General features: G+C 40.7%; 1 protein-coding gene across 1 annotated transcript in view; it reads left to right on the plus strand.

Annotated features, from left to right (window-relative positions):
* The window catches only part of cacna2d3a (calcium channel, voltage-dependent, alpha 2/delta subunit 3a), a 164,227-nt gene that overhangs the window by 58,876 nt on the left and 85,713 nt on the right, over positions 1-19,638 (plus strand). Inside the window, exons 7-11 of the mRNA XM_052562888.1 lie at positions 742-802; positions 1,036-1,186; positions 1,891-1,965; positions 2,524-2,613; positions 5,348-5,461. Coding sequence (XP_052418848.1) covers positions 742-802; positions 1,036-1,186; positions 1,891-1,965; positions 2,524-2,613; positions 5,348-5,461 — 491 coding nt within the window. The remainder of the gene's footprint in view (positions 1-741; positions 803-1,035; positions 1,187-1,890; positions 1,966-2,523; positions 2,614-5,347; positions 5,462-19,638) is intronic.

Here is a 19,638-nt window from a genome sequence, read left to right on the forward strand (position 1 = left end):
TTCCTTCAGGCAGCGTAAAACTGTGACAAGTAGCAGAATTATGAAATGAATAGATGTGATTATGATCATTTGATTAAATGAAGTGAGCGTGCCATACATTTGAGATCATTTTACTGACCGCTGAACGTGCCTCTCTAAAAGTATCTATCACTGTGTCCTACAGCCCTGGAAAGCTCACAATATATGAAATAATTATCTGGGGAAAAGACTTTTAGTTACTACATTTCTATTGCTTTCCGTGTTGAAGAACTTTGTTTTGTTTCTATTTTAATTTGCTTTTAAATAACATTAAAAGCCTAATTTGTAGATAATGAAATAATGATGATGTATTTATATACATTCACCGTCACTCACATTCGCTCACACTTTTTGCGCACATTAACCGACCATCCGCAGTTTTAACCAATTGCATCTCTTATCGACAATTAATCGATCATCGATTAATCGTTGACATCCCTACTAGGAACATTCCAGTTATTATATCAGAATTAAATATGCACTTTGTTGGCATTTGACTTTCATTAGTTTAGTCTAATAATGAGCCAGGTCAAAAGGTCAAAGTCAAAAGCATTGTATTATTTGATACAATGATCTGTCCACTACTCTGCTTGTTCAGTGCTAATTTAGAAAAATGCAGTTGACAAGCTGTGCATAGAGACATACCTACACCATAAAACACATCTACTCTTGTGTGTAGAAGTAGTGTAACAAGCCAATTTAGACAATCGTCTATCTTCACAGGTATAAAGTGGACACCTGATGAACATGGGGTTCTAGAATTCGACTGTCGAAATCGGAAGTGGTAAGTGAATATTTACCCTCAGCCATGAACTACTAATATCTAAGCCAAAGATGAATATGCATACCACTTAACCATAAAACATCTTATTTGAATTAATTCGTGTTCAAGTGACAATGTATCGATTTGTGTCTTTTTAACATTTAATCTCTTCGATATGAATTGTGGTATAAACTGATCCATACTCATAGTCAACATAATCATATCATACTCTCCTAACATGTGTGTATTTCCAGGTATATCCAGGCTGCTACATCTCCTAAAGATGTGGTCATTTTGGTGGATGTGAGTGGCAGTATGAAGGGGTTACGGCTGACCATCGCTCGACAGACTGTCTCCTCCATATTGGATACACTTGGGGATGATGACTTTTTTAATGTTATCGCTGTGAGTTTAATCAAAGAAAATATTTTGATTTAATTATTTAAAGAAGAAGTGCAAGCTACTTGTGTGGGAACATTTTTAGTTTTGTTCTGCTTCAGTACAGCTCTACACCAGATGTCACTAATATTAAGAGTGCATTGTATAAGATAAAAGCCTTTCAAATATATTTTGTGGGAATGTGTATTTTTCTCCTTTCTTTATATTTGTAAAGTCCTATTTTACACAGGCTAAACCACTCAGTTCACTCTGAAAGGTTATAGCAAAATACAGTGATCTGCAAGTGATTTTCATTTTCATGTTCAGTATTATTTAAAACGTCTGAGTGCAACTGGTAAAGTGGTCTCATCTTCACAGAAATACACTACATCATGATAAAGATTATACATTTTTGAGATATTTTGCCTGCTGAAGAACATCCTTTCCCATGGTGGATCGTACAAATACCTTCTGTTCCCCAGTAATGTGTGGACTCCCCAGGATCCTATTTAATACAAAATGCTAATTGAAAGTCCATGCCTCAATTCCCTAATCCATTTTCCAGTTTCTCCTTTCTGAAACTCCTAACATATATTTGTGGATTTTGTTGTGTTTATCTGAGAATTTGTTCAATTTCCATTTATTTGTGGACTGTAATATATGCATTTGTAAATACAAAGCATTTCTATCCCCATAATGGTCTTGCTTAATGTATTTATTTTGTGTGGCAGTACAATGAGGAGCTGCATTATGTGGAGCCGTGTCTGAACAGAACACTGGTTCAAGCTGATGTTACCAACAAAGATGTAAGTACATTTTCTGATATAGCTGTATGTAAACTATAACTAACTGTGTTAGCGTCAGGTTTGGAAAAAGAGAACTTGATTACGGGATAAACTCTAAATAGCTTTTGAAGCTCACGACAGGTGGTAAAACTAGCGGACAGACAAGGACAGAGGAGACAAATCGAGGCTCAGAACCAGAAAAAGCAGGGAGACTAATGACCAGAGTCCAGAGGGCAAAACAAAGCTCTGTATCAGTCATTGTCAGGGTCATGTAGACAAGCTGAAAACTACAGGCTGGGAGATAAACTACTGTCATCTATTTTTATTAATTATTTTGAGCACCTTATGACCAGCACTTTGAAGGTTTATTTGGATAAAAAAAGGCTTTTAAAAGTTGTTTGGTTAGAGTCTGTCCAAATGCTTTTCTAACAAATTGTTACTTTTTAATGAATGTGTTGAAGTGTTGCTGGCCAATTCTTAACTGACACTTAGAAAGGTTGTACTTAAAAATGCATGCACAATACACATCATCTTGACATCTCTTACTGTTAGGTTGTGTTTGTGTTTTTATCTCCACAGCATTTCCGTGGCCGTCTTGATAAGCTCTTTGCTAAAGGGATAGGCATGCTTGACTTGGCTCTGACCGAGGCCTTTGAACTTCTTAGTAATGTGAGTCCACATCCATACACACATATGTGTGGGCATATTGAAGTAATTTCTTCTTTAACACCCCTAAAAATCAGAGGTAATCATGTGGTGCATAGATAGATAGATCTCATGTGTTTATGTATGAAAGCCTGGCAAAATGTAAATATCACTTTCACAATTTAAAGGGGTGATTGATTGGTGGCTTCCTGCTTTTTTAACATTAGTTACTAGGGTTGTGTACCAGCAAAGTCACAATATAGGACAGGATATGTATCACGATACAGGACTGCACTGAATTTCACCTCAGCAGAATTTAGTAAAACATTAAACACAACATACTATAGGGTCTTTTCTAATTATTGACAGAGCAGGCAGTCGACAACTGCATTATGAAGGGCCTCCATAACTGTATCACAAACAAAGCATTAACACGTGTTAGACTGCACCCCATAAACACAATCAACCACCCCTTAAAAGCTAATGCAACATTAACTTTTTTGGTGGTTTTCTGTTATATCCTCATAAATGTTGGGAACTATGTAAATAAAATGTACCTAGCCCACACTGTGTTACAACTATCCTAAGTTAAAGTATCTTTATAGAAATAGACTCAAATAAGACAAATAGTACAGGTAAATTATATGAACAGTGGCACAGCTGAGTCGTTGGTTGCTAGAGTCTACATGCAGATTCAGGGACAGATCAACCAACAATAAAAATGTGTCAATAATTACTCAAATCATTTTAAATCTATATGCATTTCTTCTTCTGCAGAACACTAAAGATCATATATAAACATAACTGTTGTTTTCAATATTCACTGACTTTCTGAAACACTGAGACATAGTGAGACATATAGGAGCCAGTTTGATCCCCTGGAGCTCTGATTCCAGTGTCATAATTATGCACTGCATGAGGGAGTTTCTTTGAGAAGTAAGCACATGGATGGAGATGGGCTCTATTCCCCTACTGCTCGGAGAGGACAGTACCCATGGTGAAAGTACTAATGGCCAAGGCACAGTATGGTAGATAGTTTTTTTTTTTCTCAGCATGACCAGGACAAGCTTCTTCAATTGGCAAATTTCTGAGTTGAGGAGAGTATTAATTAAAAATCAGAGTGGAAGTAAATGGCTTGACACCTAACTCACCATGGGACGAGGAAGGAGGATGGGACATGGTGTCCTCACTTGTCCCTCAGCATTGCATTGCAGACATATATTCTGGGCCAGCTGGCAGAGACGTTTAGCAAGGGATAGGAGAAAGGCATCAAATTACATGGCCTCTACTGCTGGATCTGCAAGAGCTGACAAAGTTACAGCTGTAGGGCCAGAGTGAACTCTTGATGAAGGTAAAACTGGCTCATTCCATCCATTAGAAGCATTGAGATGAGAAATATTTGCCTGGGCATAACCTGAATAGCTGTTCACTCACATATGTATCACCAGCTGGATGGTTCCAAATTATCTCTTCCCATTGGAGAGCTCTTCTAATTAGTAAGGAAATAATCAAAGACAGCTCTTAGCTCTCTCAGTGTGGAATCAGTGCAGAAACACAAGAGGTGAGGTAAGAGTATGTGAGAGTATGTTGTAATACATCAACAAGTTCATTTAATGGAATAACCTGGCTGCTTCCTGCCAGGTTAATCTTTTAGGTCTGACCTTCAATCACAATTTGGCACAGACTCAAAGATGATAACACAGAAATTGAAACAAATGGTTGGAAGTTTATTAAAGTCAAGTCAAGTCACCTTTATTTTTTTAGCACTTTAAATAAAATACATTGCGTCAAAGCGACTGAACAACATTCATTAGGAAAAGAGTGCCGTTTAACATCAAATCTGCGCTGGATATTAATATCCAAACTATAGTGAAAACACTATCAATTAGCACAGGAACAAGATCGGCAGTTTAAGACATTAACTTGTAAGCACAAAACACAAAATACTTCTCTTTTCAATATGAAGAAGGCTTTATTAGATAAATCTAAGACAAAATAAATCTAACACATAAACGCACGCACGCACCATTCTTTTATGTGACACAGCTCCTCGTCCAAGTCAATACAAGGACAAGACACAATAACCAACACAGAAAACACAAGAGTATATAATGGCTGACACAAATGAACAAATAAGACACACCTGGAATCAGTGATAGGGTAATCGATAGAAAAACTACAGCTAGACTACAAATATACAGACAGACATGACCAAAAACAGAAAACAGCCCACAACCATAACAGGCGAATATGCATCCAATGTACACACTTTATTATTGTGGGTATGAAGGAGTGAACAAATGTTAAGGATGCAATTTTATAATTTTAATTCAGACACCACTACAAAGTTAGGACACTGTGTAAAAAAATCTGTACAAAGTAAGTGAATGTCAAAATGACATACAGCCAAGTATGGTGACCCAAAATCAGAATTTGTGTTCTGCATTCACAGAGCAGTGAACACACACACACACACACACACACTGTGAGCACACACCCGGAGCAGTGGGCAGCCATTTATGTTGCTGCGCCCGGGGAGCAGTTGGGGGTTTGGTGCCTTGCTCAAGGACACCTCAGTCGTGGTATTGCTGGCCCGAGACTCAAACCCACAACCTTAGGGTTAGGAGTCAAACTCTCTAACAACTAGGCCACGACTTCCCCAAAAATGTGTATTGCATTAGTTATTACTGCTAATTGCCATGTTGCCATGAACCAATTTATTGTAACCTCTTATTAAGTAATATGTATTTGTGTTCAGTTTAATGAGACAGGCCGAGGCAGTGTGTGCAGTCAAGCCATCATGTTGGTGACGGATGGAGCTGTGGAAACATATGATGCTGTCTTTGCTCAGTACAACTGGCCTGATAGAAAGGTAAGAAGAGTTTCTGTATTTCCAGTTTGCGAGGTCAAGTGCAGAATAATGTTACAGACTGGAATGTTTTAAATGTAGGAACAATTCTTTTCTCCCATAGTTTTTATACATTTTATCACATAAAGAATGCCAGATTTGATCAGAGATTGTCTTTTTTTTTTCAATCAGTTTTTACTGATGAGTAAGAGAGTAGTTAGAGATAAATTAAAATAATAATATTTAGTTCAAAATAATAATATTCAGTTCAGCAGACACTCCAAATATGAGTTTATACTAATACACTCGATCATCCATCCCTGAAAAGGTAAAAAATTATCAAGCTCTAAATAATTTTCAGAGGGTAAAAATAAATAAATACCTGCATAAATAAAATAAAATACAATAAAATGAAACACATTTTAATTTCTTCTGAGACAACAGAAGCCTGTTGTACAAAGCAGGTTTGAGTTTTTACACAGTAACGTTAGCATTTCGTTTGAGCAAACCCTCGAGTTTTTGGGCTCATGAAGGTTTGTTGGTTTTGAGCAGGTTTCATCACCATGATAACTTACACTACACAGCTACTCTGATATGGAGCAGGTTTTATTCTGTTCTCCATTCTCCAAACTGGACCAATTGTGAGCAAAGTGACACATCTGATGCAATGAAGCCCCTCCATCGTATCTCTCGCTCCAAATTAAAGCAGCTTACAGTCCAATAATTTTACAGACAAAATTGCATGACCTTTGTTGCTTCTTATTATATTTATAGTATAGAAATTATAAATGTTTATAATTCATAGTCAGAGCTCTGTCCCTTTGACTTGTTTATTCATGGTTTTGTGACAGAGCCCTGACACTGCCGTCATGTTGTTGTTTTCATGTGAGCTTCAAGTGTGCTCGAGCTGTACACTTTCGTCTTTAAGTTTACGAAAGTCCAGGATGAGCTTTGAATAACCAAATAATCTGAGATCATGCCAAATCATCAACAATCAAATCCAGCTGAGTTAGTGACATATGAAAAAGGGGCCACGGTTCTAAACCAGGTTGGATTTGTTTGGTTTTTTTTAACTCTAAAGTTAACAAGAGTTTGTTCAGCCAGCTTCACGCAACATGCCACAGATAAAAAGCCGGATCTAGCTGGGTAGGTATGAAGAAAGAATTGTGGACTATTTGAATGGAGAGACTATTTGTTTATAACCAACATGTGGTCTAAACTGCAGCCATATCCTATTAAAACTAATAAAAACAGGGTTATTGGAATGGCATTTCTGTACAATAGAGGACAGTGCATGGGAAGAAACCGTTCCTATGTCTGCCTGTTTTGGTGGTCAGTGCTCTGTTGCACCAACAAGACATCAGCAGTTAAAGAGGGAGTGTGCTGGATGTTAAGAGTCTAAAATGATTTTGACAGCCCTTTTTCTCACTCTGGATGAGTAAAGTTTTTGGAGGGTGGGGAGGGTTGTACAAGTGATTTGCTTAGCTCTCTGGGCTATCCGCTGCATTCTTCTAAGGTCAGTTTTAGTAGCCGAGTTCAATCAGACAGTTATTGAAGTTATTGAGCTAAACTACATGGCAGCCGCGTGTGGCACCATCTTGATACATACAGTACATGTGACCCTATTGTTTGATATAAGTATCCCTCATGTTGTCATTGTCTCTTGTCTAGCTTTGTATTGTGTTCCTGCTGTTGGCGAGTTGTGTTTCTGTTAATGCCAGGTCTGTTAAAGTAAAGTCTTTGGTTGTATTTTGGATTTTACTGTTTCAATAAACCTCACATGGGTTCATCTCAACTTGCCTCCAGTGGACAGCAGAAATAATCATTGGTGTACACCTGCCCAACCTTCAGGACTTATACAACTCCAGAGTGAAGAAACAGGCAGCAGGAAACATCATCAAAGACCCCTCTTACCGTTGACAGAACCTGTTTGCACTTCTCCCTTCAGGCAGATGCTACAGATCTCTGTGCACTAGAACATCTAGGCATAAAAATAGTTCCCCCATGCCATCTCATCTCCAGCTTAAACAGATAACACAGGAATTATTACCTGTGTTCTGTGATTCAAGAACTATATAAATACACATGCATATCTCTTTATTCATACGGCTGTAAAAAGAGTAAATAATGCACAAATCTATACATAAATCTTCTTTTACAGATTCATACACATTGTAATTATCATTATTATTAGTTACTGTAAAGTCTTAGGGTGTATTCACACCTATTTTGTTTGGTTCAATTGGTGCGGATCTTTTGGTCAGGTGTGAATACAGCAATCGTACTCGAGAGCAGACCTAACAACTGTACACAGACCCAGCTGAAGAGGTGTTCTTGGCCTGCTTCCAAACGATCTCTGATACAGTTGAATGAATGAACCAATGAATGGAAGACCTTAAGCACACATGTGGTTTTGTTTAAAATTTCCGGTTCACTTGCCAAAACGGCAGTGTGAAAGCAAACCTCACCAAACAAAAAAAAAAATTAAAATAAAACTAAATAAATAAAACGAAATAAATCAACATTGTACTTGGTCCAGACCAAAGCAAGTGAACTAGTGAACTTGTTCAGAAAACAAATTTTCCCTATCTGTCAGTTACTATGAGTTATGTTTAACGAAATATGGGGTCTCACTTGGGAGGCCAATCATCTCTGCGTTTAAGAGAAAATGCCATTGAAAAATACTCAGTGTGTCGGGAAGCTGTTCTGGTTGGCAGTACGGCGTGAACAGCTGTGTTGCCGTCAGCGATTCCCCTGGGCACTTCAACTAAAGCAGATTTTCTGGGAACAGATTTCTTAAAAGAACAAATCACAGACGATTTGCATCTTTTTGAAGACGCCGTTTCATCCATGTCCTTCTAGATGTGGTAGTTCCTGTCCTCTGACAATAAGCTTTGTCGTCCGTGTCTGGGAATTCAGCATGCTGAAGACGCGTTCGTGGATGGTTCACGCCTTCACTGCATGTGTGACCACGGCAAAGCTGCGACCTCCGTCCTCACTACCCTCGATGGTGGGGCGGCTAGGGGGTGCGTTGACATTACCCAGGAGGAGTGAGTGATTGCGGTGCACCTGTGCCCGCAAAACACCTCCACTTGGAGGAATAGTCTGCATCTCCTGTCCAAAGCCTGTAAGCTGTCGCCAGCTATTGCTACCGAGGTCCAAACAGGGTAATACAAGGTCCTCCCCTTCGGGCTCTCCCTGTCCCCCTGTGTCTTCACAAAGCTCGCAGAGGGCGCCCTTGCCTCACTATGGGAAGTGGGAATCAGGATCCTCAACTATCTCGACAACTGGCTCATTATGGCCCAGTTGAGAGAAGTTGTGTGATCATAGGGACTCAGTCTGTTGGGGCTTCAGGTCAAACGAGAGCAAGCTCTCCCCAGTGCAGAAAATCTCAGTATGGAGTTAGACTCAGTGAGTATGACAGTGCGTCTCACCAACGAACTTGCCCAGTATGTGCTGAACTGAGTTCCTTTAGAGATCAAACATTTTCAGAGGCTCCTGGGGCATATGTCATCTCCAGCCACAGTCACGCCGCTTAATTTGCTTCATATCAGACCACTTCAGCAATGGTTACACTCCTGAGTCCCAAAATAATTTCAAGTCACCTTTATTTATGTACCGCTTTTAACAATACAGATTGTTTTAAAACAACGGAACAGCATTAAAAAGGAAGATAATGTATCAATAATGCAAAAAGGCAGTTCATCAATTGAATTCAGTGATGTCATCATCCATCTTAGTTCATTTTAAATAGTATCTGTGCAATCAAGTCGACGATGTCGCTGGAAATTAAGTGTCCCCAACTAAGCAAGTCAGAGGCGACAGCGGCAAGTAACTAAAACTCCATCAGTGACAGAATGGAGAAAAAAAAAACCTTGGGAGAAACAAGGCTCAGTAGGGGTGCCAGTTCTCCTCTGACCAGACGAAACCAGAAGTTCAATTCCAGGCTGCAGCAAAGTCAGATTGTGCAGAAGAAGCATCTGTTTGATGTGGTCTTGTCCCGGTGGCTGTCTAGGAGAAAAGGTCATTTCAAGTACTGCAGCTGTCATTATCACAATTAAAATTGGCTTTAAATTAAAATAAAATAAAATATATTTGATATATATTTTTAGTCGAGTTTGTTCTAAATTAACTGATATAAAAATGTTATACAATTAGAAAGAGGGAGTTCCTACAAATATTTAGGTATATGGCTGGATGAAAGATTAGCATTTGATGTACATATTGATAAACTGTGGAAGAACCTTAGACCTAAATTAGGTTCCCTTTCGAGGGAACTTCGAACTGCGTCCTCTAGGGGGCGCTTTGGGGAACACCTCGTCGTGACCCGTGTCTGAAGCATACAATGAAAAAACACCAACTTGTTGGCCGTCGACAGCCTCCGACGTCACTACCGGCGCGACTATAAATCAGCACCGGGAGAGCACGTCATTATCTTCTTCATCTTCAACTGACTGTTTTGTTTGAAGCGTGCATCTGAAAGAACCGGTAAGGGCGATCTTTCTCTGTTTATCATGGCGACAACTAGCAAGCGTTTAGACGATGTGTGCATCCGTGTCGGCGTTATTTGACACCTGATGACACACGCGATCTTTGCGTCATTTGTTTGGGTAAAGAGCACGCACGCGATGTCTTTGAGGAGGCAATCTGCGTGCACTGTGAGCGTTTTTCAATGGAAAAAGCTCCGCTCTCGTTCGTCTCTCTTCTAAAAAAAAAAAAAAAAGGCAAGCCATCTGCTTCCCGCGGTTCAGGATCTGTCCACGCTGAGGCAGGAAAGAAAATGAGCTCGTGAGAATACAGATGGATCTGTCTGAATGGTTTAAAGAGGGACTTTCCCTTTCGAGATCGTAAAAAAAAAAAAAAAAGGGGCGGCGGACGAGAGAGAGCCTTGGGAGGATGATGTTATAACACTTTCTCATACTGAGGTTAGTGCTCTGCTGGGTTTTTTACCCAGGAAAAGCAGGAGATATTTGAGGATGGTGAAGAAGCTGAGGCTGAGCCTTCTCAATTCTCCTGCCCTGCGTATGTAGAGCTGTTGGAGGTTATTGAGCAAAAATTACCTTTTGACCATAACCCTCCAGCTCAGGTGAGCCTTTCATTTGTGCATGATCTCCATACAGAGATTAAAAAGAAATGAAAGATGCCGTTTTCTTTTTGCATCCATTGGTTTCGGCATTAAAGTAATCTGCCGACATCGAGGTGATGCGTGAAAGCGGCTAGGAGGGAATGCCCCTGTAGAAAGAGCTAAAAATTTTATAAATAATTTATACATTTTTATATGTGAAAAATGTTTTCTTTCTGCAGGGGAAACCTCCTCTCTTAATCTCCCTCCTTGCCATCTAAGCCCCTTCAGAAAATCATCTCGCTTAAATGGCAAGGCATACGCAGTAGCAGGTCAGGCTGTGGCTTTATTACACACAATGCTGGTGCTTCAAGCATATCAGACTGATCTGCTAAGAGACCTGGATAGAGGCTGGGGCCTTTTCCTGATCAGGTAGCTGAGCTGCGCCGCACCACGGTTCTCTCTCCGTGCTACCAAGCAGGCCGCCTCCGCCATGGGGCAGGACTATGGCGGCCATGGTGGCAGCGGAGAGACATCTGTGGATGAACAGACATGCAGAAAATGCTTTCTGCTCGATGCTCAGGTTTCGCCTTCTGAACTTTTCGGTATTTCCGTTGAGGCGGCGATTTGAAAAGTTCAGGGAGACGAAGGCGCGCTCTGCTGCTTTCAGATCCTTCGTCCCACGAAGGTCCAGGTCTGAGCCCAAACAACATAGGGGTCCTGGCCTGTCTCGATCTGAGGATCAAAGATGGGCACAGAAGGCTAGTGTCGCAACTCGCGCTCCTCCCCCACCTGCGGGCAGGGGTTAGAGGAATCGTGGGTCACGAGGAGGTAAGCAGAACCTAAGAGGTATGATCTAGACGAGGCAGCGTTCTCGTCTGAATCAGAATGATACCGAGGTATCTACTAAAAGAAAAGAACATAACGCGTATATGCGTTAATCGACTTCGAAAGGTTAACTTCTGCTTTTATCCTCCCCTTCCTAATTCCCCTGTAACCACCAGCTCTCCACCTGATCGAGGTTAGGTGGAAACCTCTCGCATAACAGTCTCCTATGCTGGACCTATAATATTTTTTATGGTTCTATGTCCATAGCAACCAACCTGAAACTGATGGTCCAGGTTAAAAGGAGGTACCCCTTGAGCGGGGCTCCGGCGTAGGAGGGTGAGTGAGTAAATGTAACCCTCTCTGTATATACTTATGTGTATTTAATTGCTGGTGGTTGCGTGTCTACTAATGAACTCTGTCTGAGTTTCCTTTGCAGTGCTCAGTTACAGTGTTTACTAAACATTCGTCAGCAGCAGCCATCCGGCTTCATGTTCCGGTATTAGGCGGCTGAGATCACAGGTTTCTGAGGGAGCCTCCTTGATCATCAGGCCTGGCACAGCACTGCAGGGAATTTCATGGATGTCTGGCCAGGTCACCCCGAGGGGTCTCCTGGCCGCTTAGGGGTGCTGTCGTATCTACCGGGAAGTGGAGGTGGCAGTTACAGAAGTCTTCTTGTATATGCTGCCTCAGGTGATGCTCCCCTCACCCGAGGTTTGTAAAATTGAGCTTGCCTCTCCCGAGATTCAGCTCCTCTACGATGCTTAGGAACCTTTAAGTACACACGCTAAGCTTTGTGTACTTTCTCAAAACCACATGGTGGTCAGTGTGTATGTGAACGCTTTGCGCACTTTCTAAATCCACAAGTGGTAAGTTTGCATGCAAGACTCTGCAAACTTTCTGAAATCTTGTACGATGAGGGGTAACGCTTCGTTCCCTTTCTTGAGATGATTAGACCTTGGTTCCTTGGGCTCCATTCAGCCAGTGTGTATTTGTTTATACACCTCAAGCATCGCTTTTCTCAACATGAGGGGCTATTGATTCTCGTGGTAATTTAGCAGCGCTCCCCTTTTTCCAAAAAATGGGTCACCTATGAGTGCGCTACTCTGAGCTCGGAGTTCTCCTCTCGTACGAGACGGAGTTCTCTGTTTTTTTCCCAGAGCGCTCCAGTATTGTTTCCAGAGATCGAGTTGATGACTCTCAATCATACTGTTTTAAGATGCACATTCCATCTATGAGCTGCTCTATCAGAGTGCCACGAGAGCCCCTTCTTAGAACAGTATTTGAAAATCCATGCTATGGTAAGTGTGCACGTGTAGTCTTTGCACATTTTCTGAAATCCACACTGTGGTAAGTTTGCACGCTAGTATTCTGCGTTCTTTCTAAAATCCTATATGGTGAGGGCTTCGCGCGGTTGCTTCGTGCCCTTTCTTGAGTTGGTAAAAGCCCCGTTCATCTTGGGCGCCACTCCACCTATGTATCCTCGGATACCTATCTAAACAGGGTGTTGCTACTAGAGAACTGTTGAGACAGCTCTTTCAGCAAGCTTATGCGTAAGCTAGCGGTAGCCCCTGTGTGACAGGCAGGACTTGGTACAAATGCTAGGTTCTTAGCCGTATCCCTTTAAAGGAATCTTTCCTGATTCCAAGCCTTCAGCTCTACCCAGGGCCGAGGCCCTAACAATTAAGTTGGGTATGTAGCTTAGGCCTTTTTGGCCATAAGGGGTACTGTCACAGACAGCCGTCTAAACGTCCCAGGGGCAACTCCCATAGTAATGGTAGAGTTGGTACTTAGTGCTCGCCATGATTCTGGCCTGCATTCCCCTCAGCATGGCGGCGTGGGTATACTGTTCCCCAAAGCGCCCCCTAGAGGACGCAGTTCGAAGTTCCCTCGAAAGGGAACGGTCTCAGGTTACGTATGTAACCATGGTTCCCTGAGTAGGGAACGAGACACTGCGTCCTCTAGCTCTCTGCCATGCTTCGGACGCAAGCTTCAGACGAAGAAGATAATGACGTGCTCTCCCGGTGCTGATTTATAGTCGCGCCGGTAGTGACGTCGGAGGCTGTCGACGGCCAACAAGTTGGTGTTTTTTCATTGTATGCTTCAGACACGGGTCACGACGAGGTGTTCCCCAAAGCGCCCCCTAGAGGACGCAGTGTCTCGTTCCCTACTCAGGGAACCATGGTTACATACGTAACCTGAGACCGTTTTTTCTATCATTTAAAAAAAAAAATTCCTTATGCGGCCCAAAATAAAATAGTAGAGAGTGCCTTCTAGGGCTGTCACTTTTGAGAAAAATCTAATTTGAACGCATGCAATGTATTCGAATATATACAAATATCTAGGCAACAGAGACAGTCCCCCCCGCACATAAAAAAAAACAAAAAAACACCGTAGCCTAATGGAAATTTTTATCACAAATGTATTAACATTTAGTAATAAACAGGACTATCTGGATTATTATTTTTTTTTTACTTAATGTTTAAAACAGCAGGTTATCAACTTAGAATATCAACTTATATTAAGTGGCACTATGCATATCCCACAAAATTAGGTTAAATGAAGAACAAAAAAAAATATTCAGAACAGGCACAAACAATAACGTGATTTGGTAACGGGCCTACGCTACAATACGTCTAGATTGCCCTCTACTGGATAAGATGGCAAATAATAAAATAAAAAACAAACGGTCTAATCATAGACTGTAAAAAATGCGCTACACATGGCATTTTAAAAACCAGATATTTTATTTATAGTTAGATTACAGACACTTCAACGTCATGTTGAATACATATTCGAATATCAAATAAAAAGTGACAGCCCTAGTGCCTTCTTATCTATAATCGATTATGGTGATCTTCTATACATGCACGCAGCTACAACCCTACTTAGGAAAATGGATTATGTGTATCATGCAGCCTTATGCTTTGTTTCTGGTGCAGAGTCACGGATGCATCACTATTAGGGGTGTAACGATACGCGTATTCGTATTGAACCGTTCGTTGGACTAATTAATTATATTTGGAAAAAAAAATTTGTGAAATATAATGATATGCGTTCAACAAGGTAGCCCAATTACCCAAACGACGTAACAGGCAACGCCCCTGACACCCCCGAAGAAGAAAAAAAAAAACACCAGCTTATATGTTTATGTTAGGCTACTAAGTCAGGTGCTCGCTCACTTAGTACGCGCTGAAGGCTCATTGCAAAATGGCCAATGCGTTTAAAAGACCAGAAATAGAAGATCCTCCAATAACCAACAGGTCTGGTGTTTGGGTGCACTTTACCAATCGATCGGGGCATCCAAACAAGCACGGAAATCAAAATGGACTAGTACTGTACTAGTACTGTACTGTGTCGGATTTCCTGAGCAGTACGATACAATTAACAGGCCTGCACATTATTAGATAGAAGAACGGTTATAAATAGAACGTATGCACGGGCAGTTTTGAAAACTTGGCATAGTGCAGCGCAAATCGCTTTGAATCTGAAGGGCAACGCTGAGCCCAGGGTCCAGCGCAGCGCATACCGCGTCCTGTGTGAAAGACCCTTTAGCCATTTTGCAACGAGCCTTCAGCGCGTACTGAGTGAGCGAGCGCCTTACTCTGTAGTGGAAAACGCAGGTTTTAAGAAAATGCGTAATTGAGCCCCGTTACAATATTCCTTCACGAGCCCATTTCAGCCAGACCTGCTTTGTTCCAAAAAACATAAGCCCTATGGAGAACCAATTGAGTAAAAACACACTCAATATAAAGAGTTATAGAGTTCCATATAAAAGGTTACATCTTTGTATTTGTTCATAACTACTACACCAATTTAACATTTTCATTTTTTTTTATAAGGAGCTGTTTTTGTTTATACAGTATGCTGCTAAGAAAACACCATAGAATATGGGTAAAGAATAGCTCCATCATTGTTCAATGAAAAAAATAAAAAAAACATACTTTGTTAGTTTTAATAAATAAAACATTTTTTAAAAATCAAGGAAATTTATCTGCCAATTTTTTCTTTTTGCTGTATCTAAAACGTACCGAAACCGTACCGAACCGTGACACCAGTGAATCGTATCGAACCGAACCGTGAATTTTGTGAACCGTTACACCCCTAATCACTATATTTTATATGTTTCTTTATCATGGTTATCCTTACATCAAAGGAGAAAGTTACATATGTATGTATTTATCGCAAAAGCTTTGTTAGACAAATTACCCTTTTATATATCAAATATCATAATTTACTACACAAAAAATTATTGTACTACTGTAGGTCTGGTTCCCGTATTAGGCTAAAAGTGCCAAGGGTATTGTCAGAATTCGGCAAAGGTGCATTTTCGTTTTATGGTCCCTGGGCCTGGAATGACTTGCAAAATGTACTCAATTTAGATGCACTTCCAACCCTAAGCACCTTTAATCATTTTTTTTTTTCTAAATGTTTTATTGGATACTTGTAATTGTTTTAGTTGATCTGGTGTTACTGCTTTTGGTTTTGTAAATTGTGGTGTTGTCTTATTGTTTTTCTTTTTTTGTGAAATTTAATGTGCCGCTGTCTTGACCAGGTCTCACTGGAAGAAGAGATAGACATATCTCAATGTGATTCTCCTGGTTAAAGAAATAAATACACACAGATGTGTTGCTGCTATTCAGCCCCTGGTCAGACCTTGCTTTTCTACGGCCCTTAGAAAAAGTATCTCAGCATGTTGTTGTCATGACAGATGCCTCCAACATGGGATGGGGCGCTATGTGCAACAGGCAGGCAGCTTCAGGGTCCTGGACAGGACCTCAACTGCTTTAGCACATCAACTGCCTGGGGTTGCTGGCAGTGCATCTAGCCTTGTGGCAGTTTTGGCCACTGCTGTTGGACAAACACGTGCTAGTCCATTTGGACAATGCTGCGGGTGTTTCGTATTTCAACTGGCAGGGTGGTCTACAATCACATTGCATGTCTCAACTCGCCCACCATCTCTTCCTCTGGAGTCAGACATGGCTCAAGTCGCTGTGTGCTGTCCACATTCCAGGGGATCTCAATTGTGCAGCCGATGTGCTCTCACAACCGCTCACTTTCCCCGGGGAATGGTGACTCCATCCCCAGATGTTCCAGCTGATCTGGAGTTAATTCGGGAAAGCTCAGGTGGACCTGTTTGCTTTCCACAAATCCTCCCACTGCCCATGTGTTGGGTAACAGGTAATTGGCGGGAAGATCTGGCTCGGTGTCTGATCTGACACTTGCTGCACCATCCCCCCTCATATGGGGATACGAGTGCCTTTCTTTTCCCAATAGATTTCCCTGGTTGGCCGAACCCTAGTTGAACATCCTCCAGAACCCTTGGCAGTCAGACTTGGTAGAGCAGTCTGAAGCCATGCCCAGTACTGGTGTTAGCATGCCTGTAGTCCCGGTCAGTCCCTGTACTGGGCTAGGTGTCCATATGGCTTGATTTCCTATGGATAATCCCATATGTGTATTCTTCCACGGTAAGGTTTCCCTCTTTGAAAACCTGTGTCTTCCCTTGACAGTCCCACTTTGTCAGTTTCTTCTGGAAGTTTTTCCATCCCTACTCTAAGGTAGGACCTGCCTCAGAGACCTATTCTATATGTAGTACTGCCCCCTTGGGTCAGTCCATATCAGAATTTCCACATCATCTCCCAATGGGTAGAATGTGGTCTCTGTTTCCCCTTAAGGCTCACATCCAAATCGTTCTGCCAATAACAAATAGGAAAGATCTGAAGCAATCTTTCACTGAAGGTGAACTTTTTTTGTGGACATAACAGCAGCATGGCCTTCTTCAGCAGCAATGTACTCACCATTTGGCCACCTTTGGTACCGAGGTCAGTGAATTTGTGCTTGGGATTTGGTAAGGTTATGCCCTTAGCGTAGCTTTTGTGGCATGCCACGGCTTGTCCACAATTGCATTGCCACAGGGTTGCGACGGTGTTCAGGCTCTGGCATTTTCCATGGACCCCATATGTTGTTTGACTTAACGCGTAGTGACCGACAGATAGGGACTATCTCAGTTACATACGTAACCCTCATTCCATTCTGGTACTTTTTTGAATTATTACCATGTTGTAGAGGTACTTGTAGATTTTATCGTGTTTTAATAGATCCTCATAATCCAAACTGAATCAGAATCTGATTCAAACCATTTGTGACCTTTCACGGAAACCAGTGACACAAGTCGGCAGCACAACTTTCAAGCAAAATGAGAAATATATTTTTTCAGAATGGGTGATTTTAGGTTTTTTTGCAGAATCTGTTAGTTGAGGTCACAAAGAAGCCTCTCCGTGTTTGAGATAGCAGTATTGGTATGTTTAAAAGCGTACATTTTGAGGTTGAAATCAACTTGTTTTTCGGAGATTCTAGCACACAGTAGGGACGTTGCCCCCGCCCTCCAAGGGAAGCATGGTTACTTATTATGCAGCACTCTAATAAAACTGAATAATATCCCTAATCTACAACTGAGCAAAGATGAAGACAAGGAAGAATGTATCGGACTGGCATCAGACGAGTTGGACCGTAAGATATCAGAGGCTATATCGTTAGTAACATTTGTTGGGGATAAAGACAGAGAAATGGGGAAAATCCATAACTTTGACTGTAAATGCTACATGATAAGCACACAAACACGTACATTATCTTATGTTTAGTCCATGTTAAGACCTTCCCATACATACCCTTTGTTATTAGCTAGCTCAGGACTTATTAGCTAGCTCATTTTAATTGTAATCGTTAGCATCATACTTTGCATATTATACTATAAAAACATATCATAGTTGATCATAACTAGAGATGAAATGGCATGAAAATTTAATTTCATGATTATAGTGACTAAAGTGATCACGGTTATCAAAGAATCCTGTTCAAAAAGTCCTAATGCTACACAATTAAATCAATTCACAATCAAGTTTTATGTAGAAAACTAGCAAATAACAAATAAAATTAGCATCAATATGTACTTTTTGTGTACATAAACATTAAAATAATAACATTAAAAATGATGGCCAGATTTTAAGGAAGTGTCTTGCAACGTTATCTTCAATGCACAAGTTCAAAAAAGATTTTATAAAAAGATAAAACTCACATATTTTAGCCGCTAAATCATTTTTATAAAACTCAAAAATATAAATTACTGACATTTAAAATATAAATTATCCTTTATTATTAATAGTATGCAGTCCGATTTTTCCTGTCGTGTCTGTCGTTGCTATGCAACCACGCAGCTTTACAGGGGGTATGGTTTATGTAAATGAGATGTAAATGAGCCCCATTGTCACTCGCAGCAGGTGAGAACCGCACAATGTTTAGAGGCCATTTTCTCCCTTTTGAGCTTTTTTGAGTGCCTACCTTCAAATGGCCACAACTTCTCCAAATATTATCAGATTTCCATGTGTTACACATCGTTGGAAAGCTTGGAGACTACACTTTCAGAGTCTGCGATTAACTCAAAATGCCCCAGAATCGACTTGTGTCCCTACTTTCCGTGATTGGTCACATTTTGTTAACCTGCCTGACATATAAGGACCAACTGATGAATCTTTTGGGAGACAAGAACAGTAATGTTTTAGCGGGGCTGTTTAAAGCAGAGTACTGAATTATGCTTGGGGAAAAGAGCACCCCATTGTGAGCCAATATGTTGTTCTTTTGTGCCTCTCCCCCAGTTATGCTGTTATTGTTCCCCACATTTATAACACTGTTAATGCTTCCCTGGCTCAGTATGTCTAATGCCTGTTTCACACATACTCCGGTCTGCAGTGCATTTTTTTTTTTTTTACGCACCCATGTTAACGGATTACAGCATTCACACAGCATGTGGTTGTGGTCCATCAGTGCGTCCCAGGACCGGTGCGTCTGCAGCAGTGCAGCAATTGTTTACGTACCGAGTCTATTTTTGCTGTTCTGCACGCACTGAATTAAAGTGACAGTGCATTGTTCGCGGTAAAAATAAACATGGATTGACATGGAAATGAAGTAATTTCAAAGAACATGTATACTAATTAAAGCCTACTGTGCTTCACATTGGTTGTGATTGCTTGTGATAAAGATTTAAATGGAGATGACTGTTTCTGCCAGTGGTGTTTTAATTTTAAATATTTGTGATATCCTAACAAGAAAATTAGGCTAATTGTTGAGTTTAAATGTTTTGCTGCTTGCTTGAGCACCTCATTATACAAACCTAGAAGTCAAATGCATGAATAATGTTGTTTATATTTATTGAGTTTAAACTAATGTACATGATTATGAAAGATTGTTACTGTTCTGTGAGTCACAATGCTGAAAAATATTATTTTTATTATTTATTATTTATTATTATTTTTTACAT

This window comes from Carassius gibelio, chromosome B8, assembly GCF_023724105.1.
Source record: "Carassius gibelio isolate Cgi1373 ecotype wild population from Czech Republic chromosome B8, carGib1.2-hapl.c, whole genome shotgun sequence".
Classification (NCBI taxonomy): domain Eukaryota; kingdom Metazoa; phylum Chordata; class Actinopteri; order Cypriniformes; family Cyprinidae; genus Carassius; species Carassius gibelio.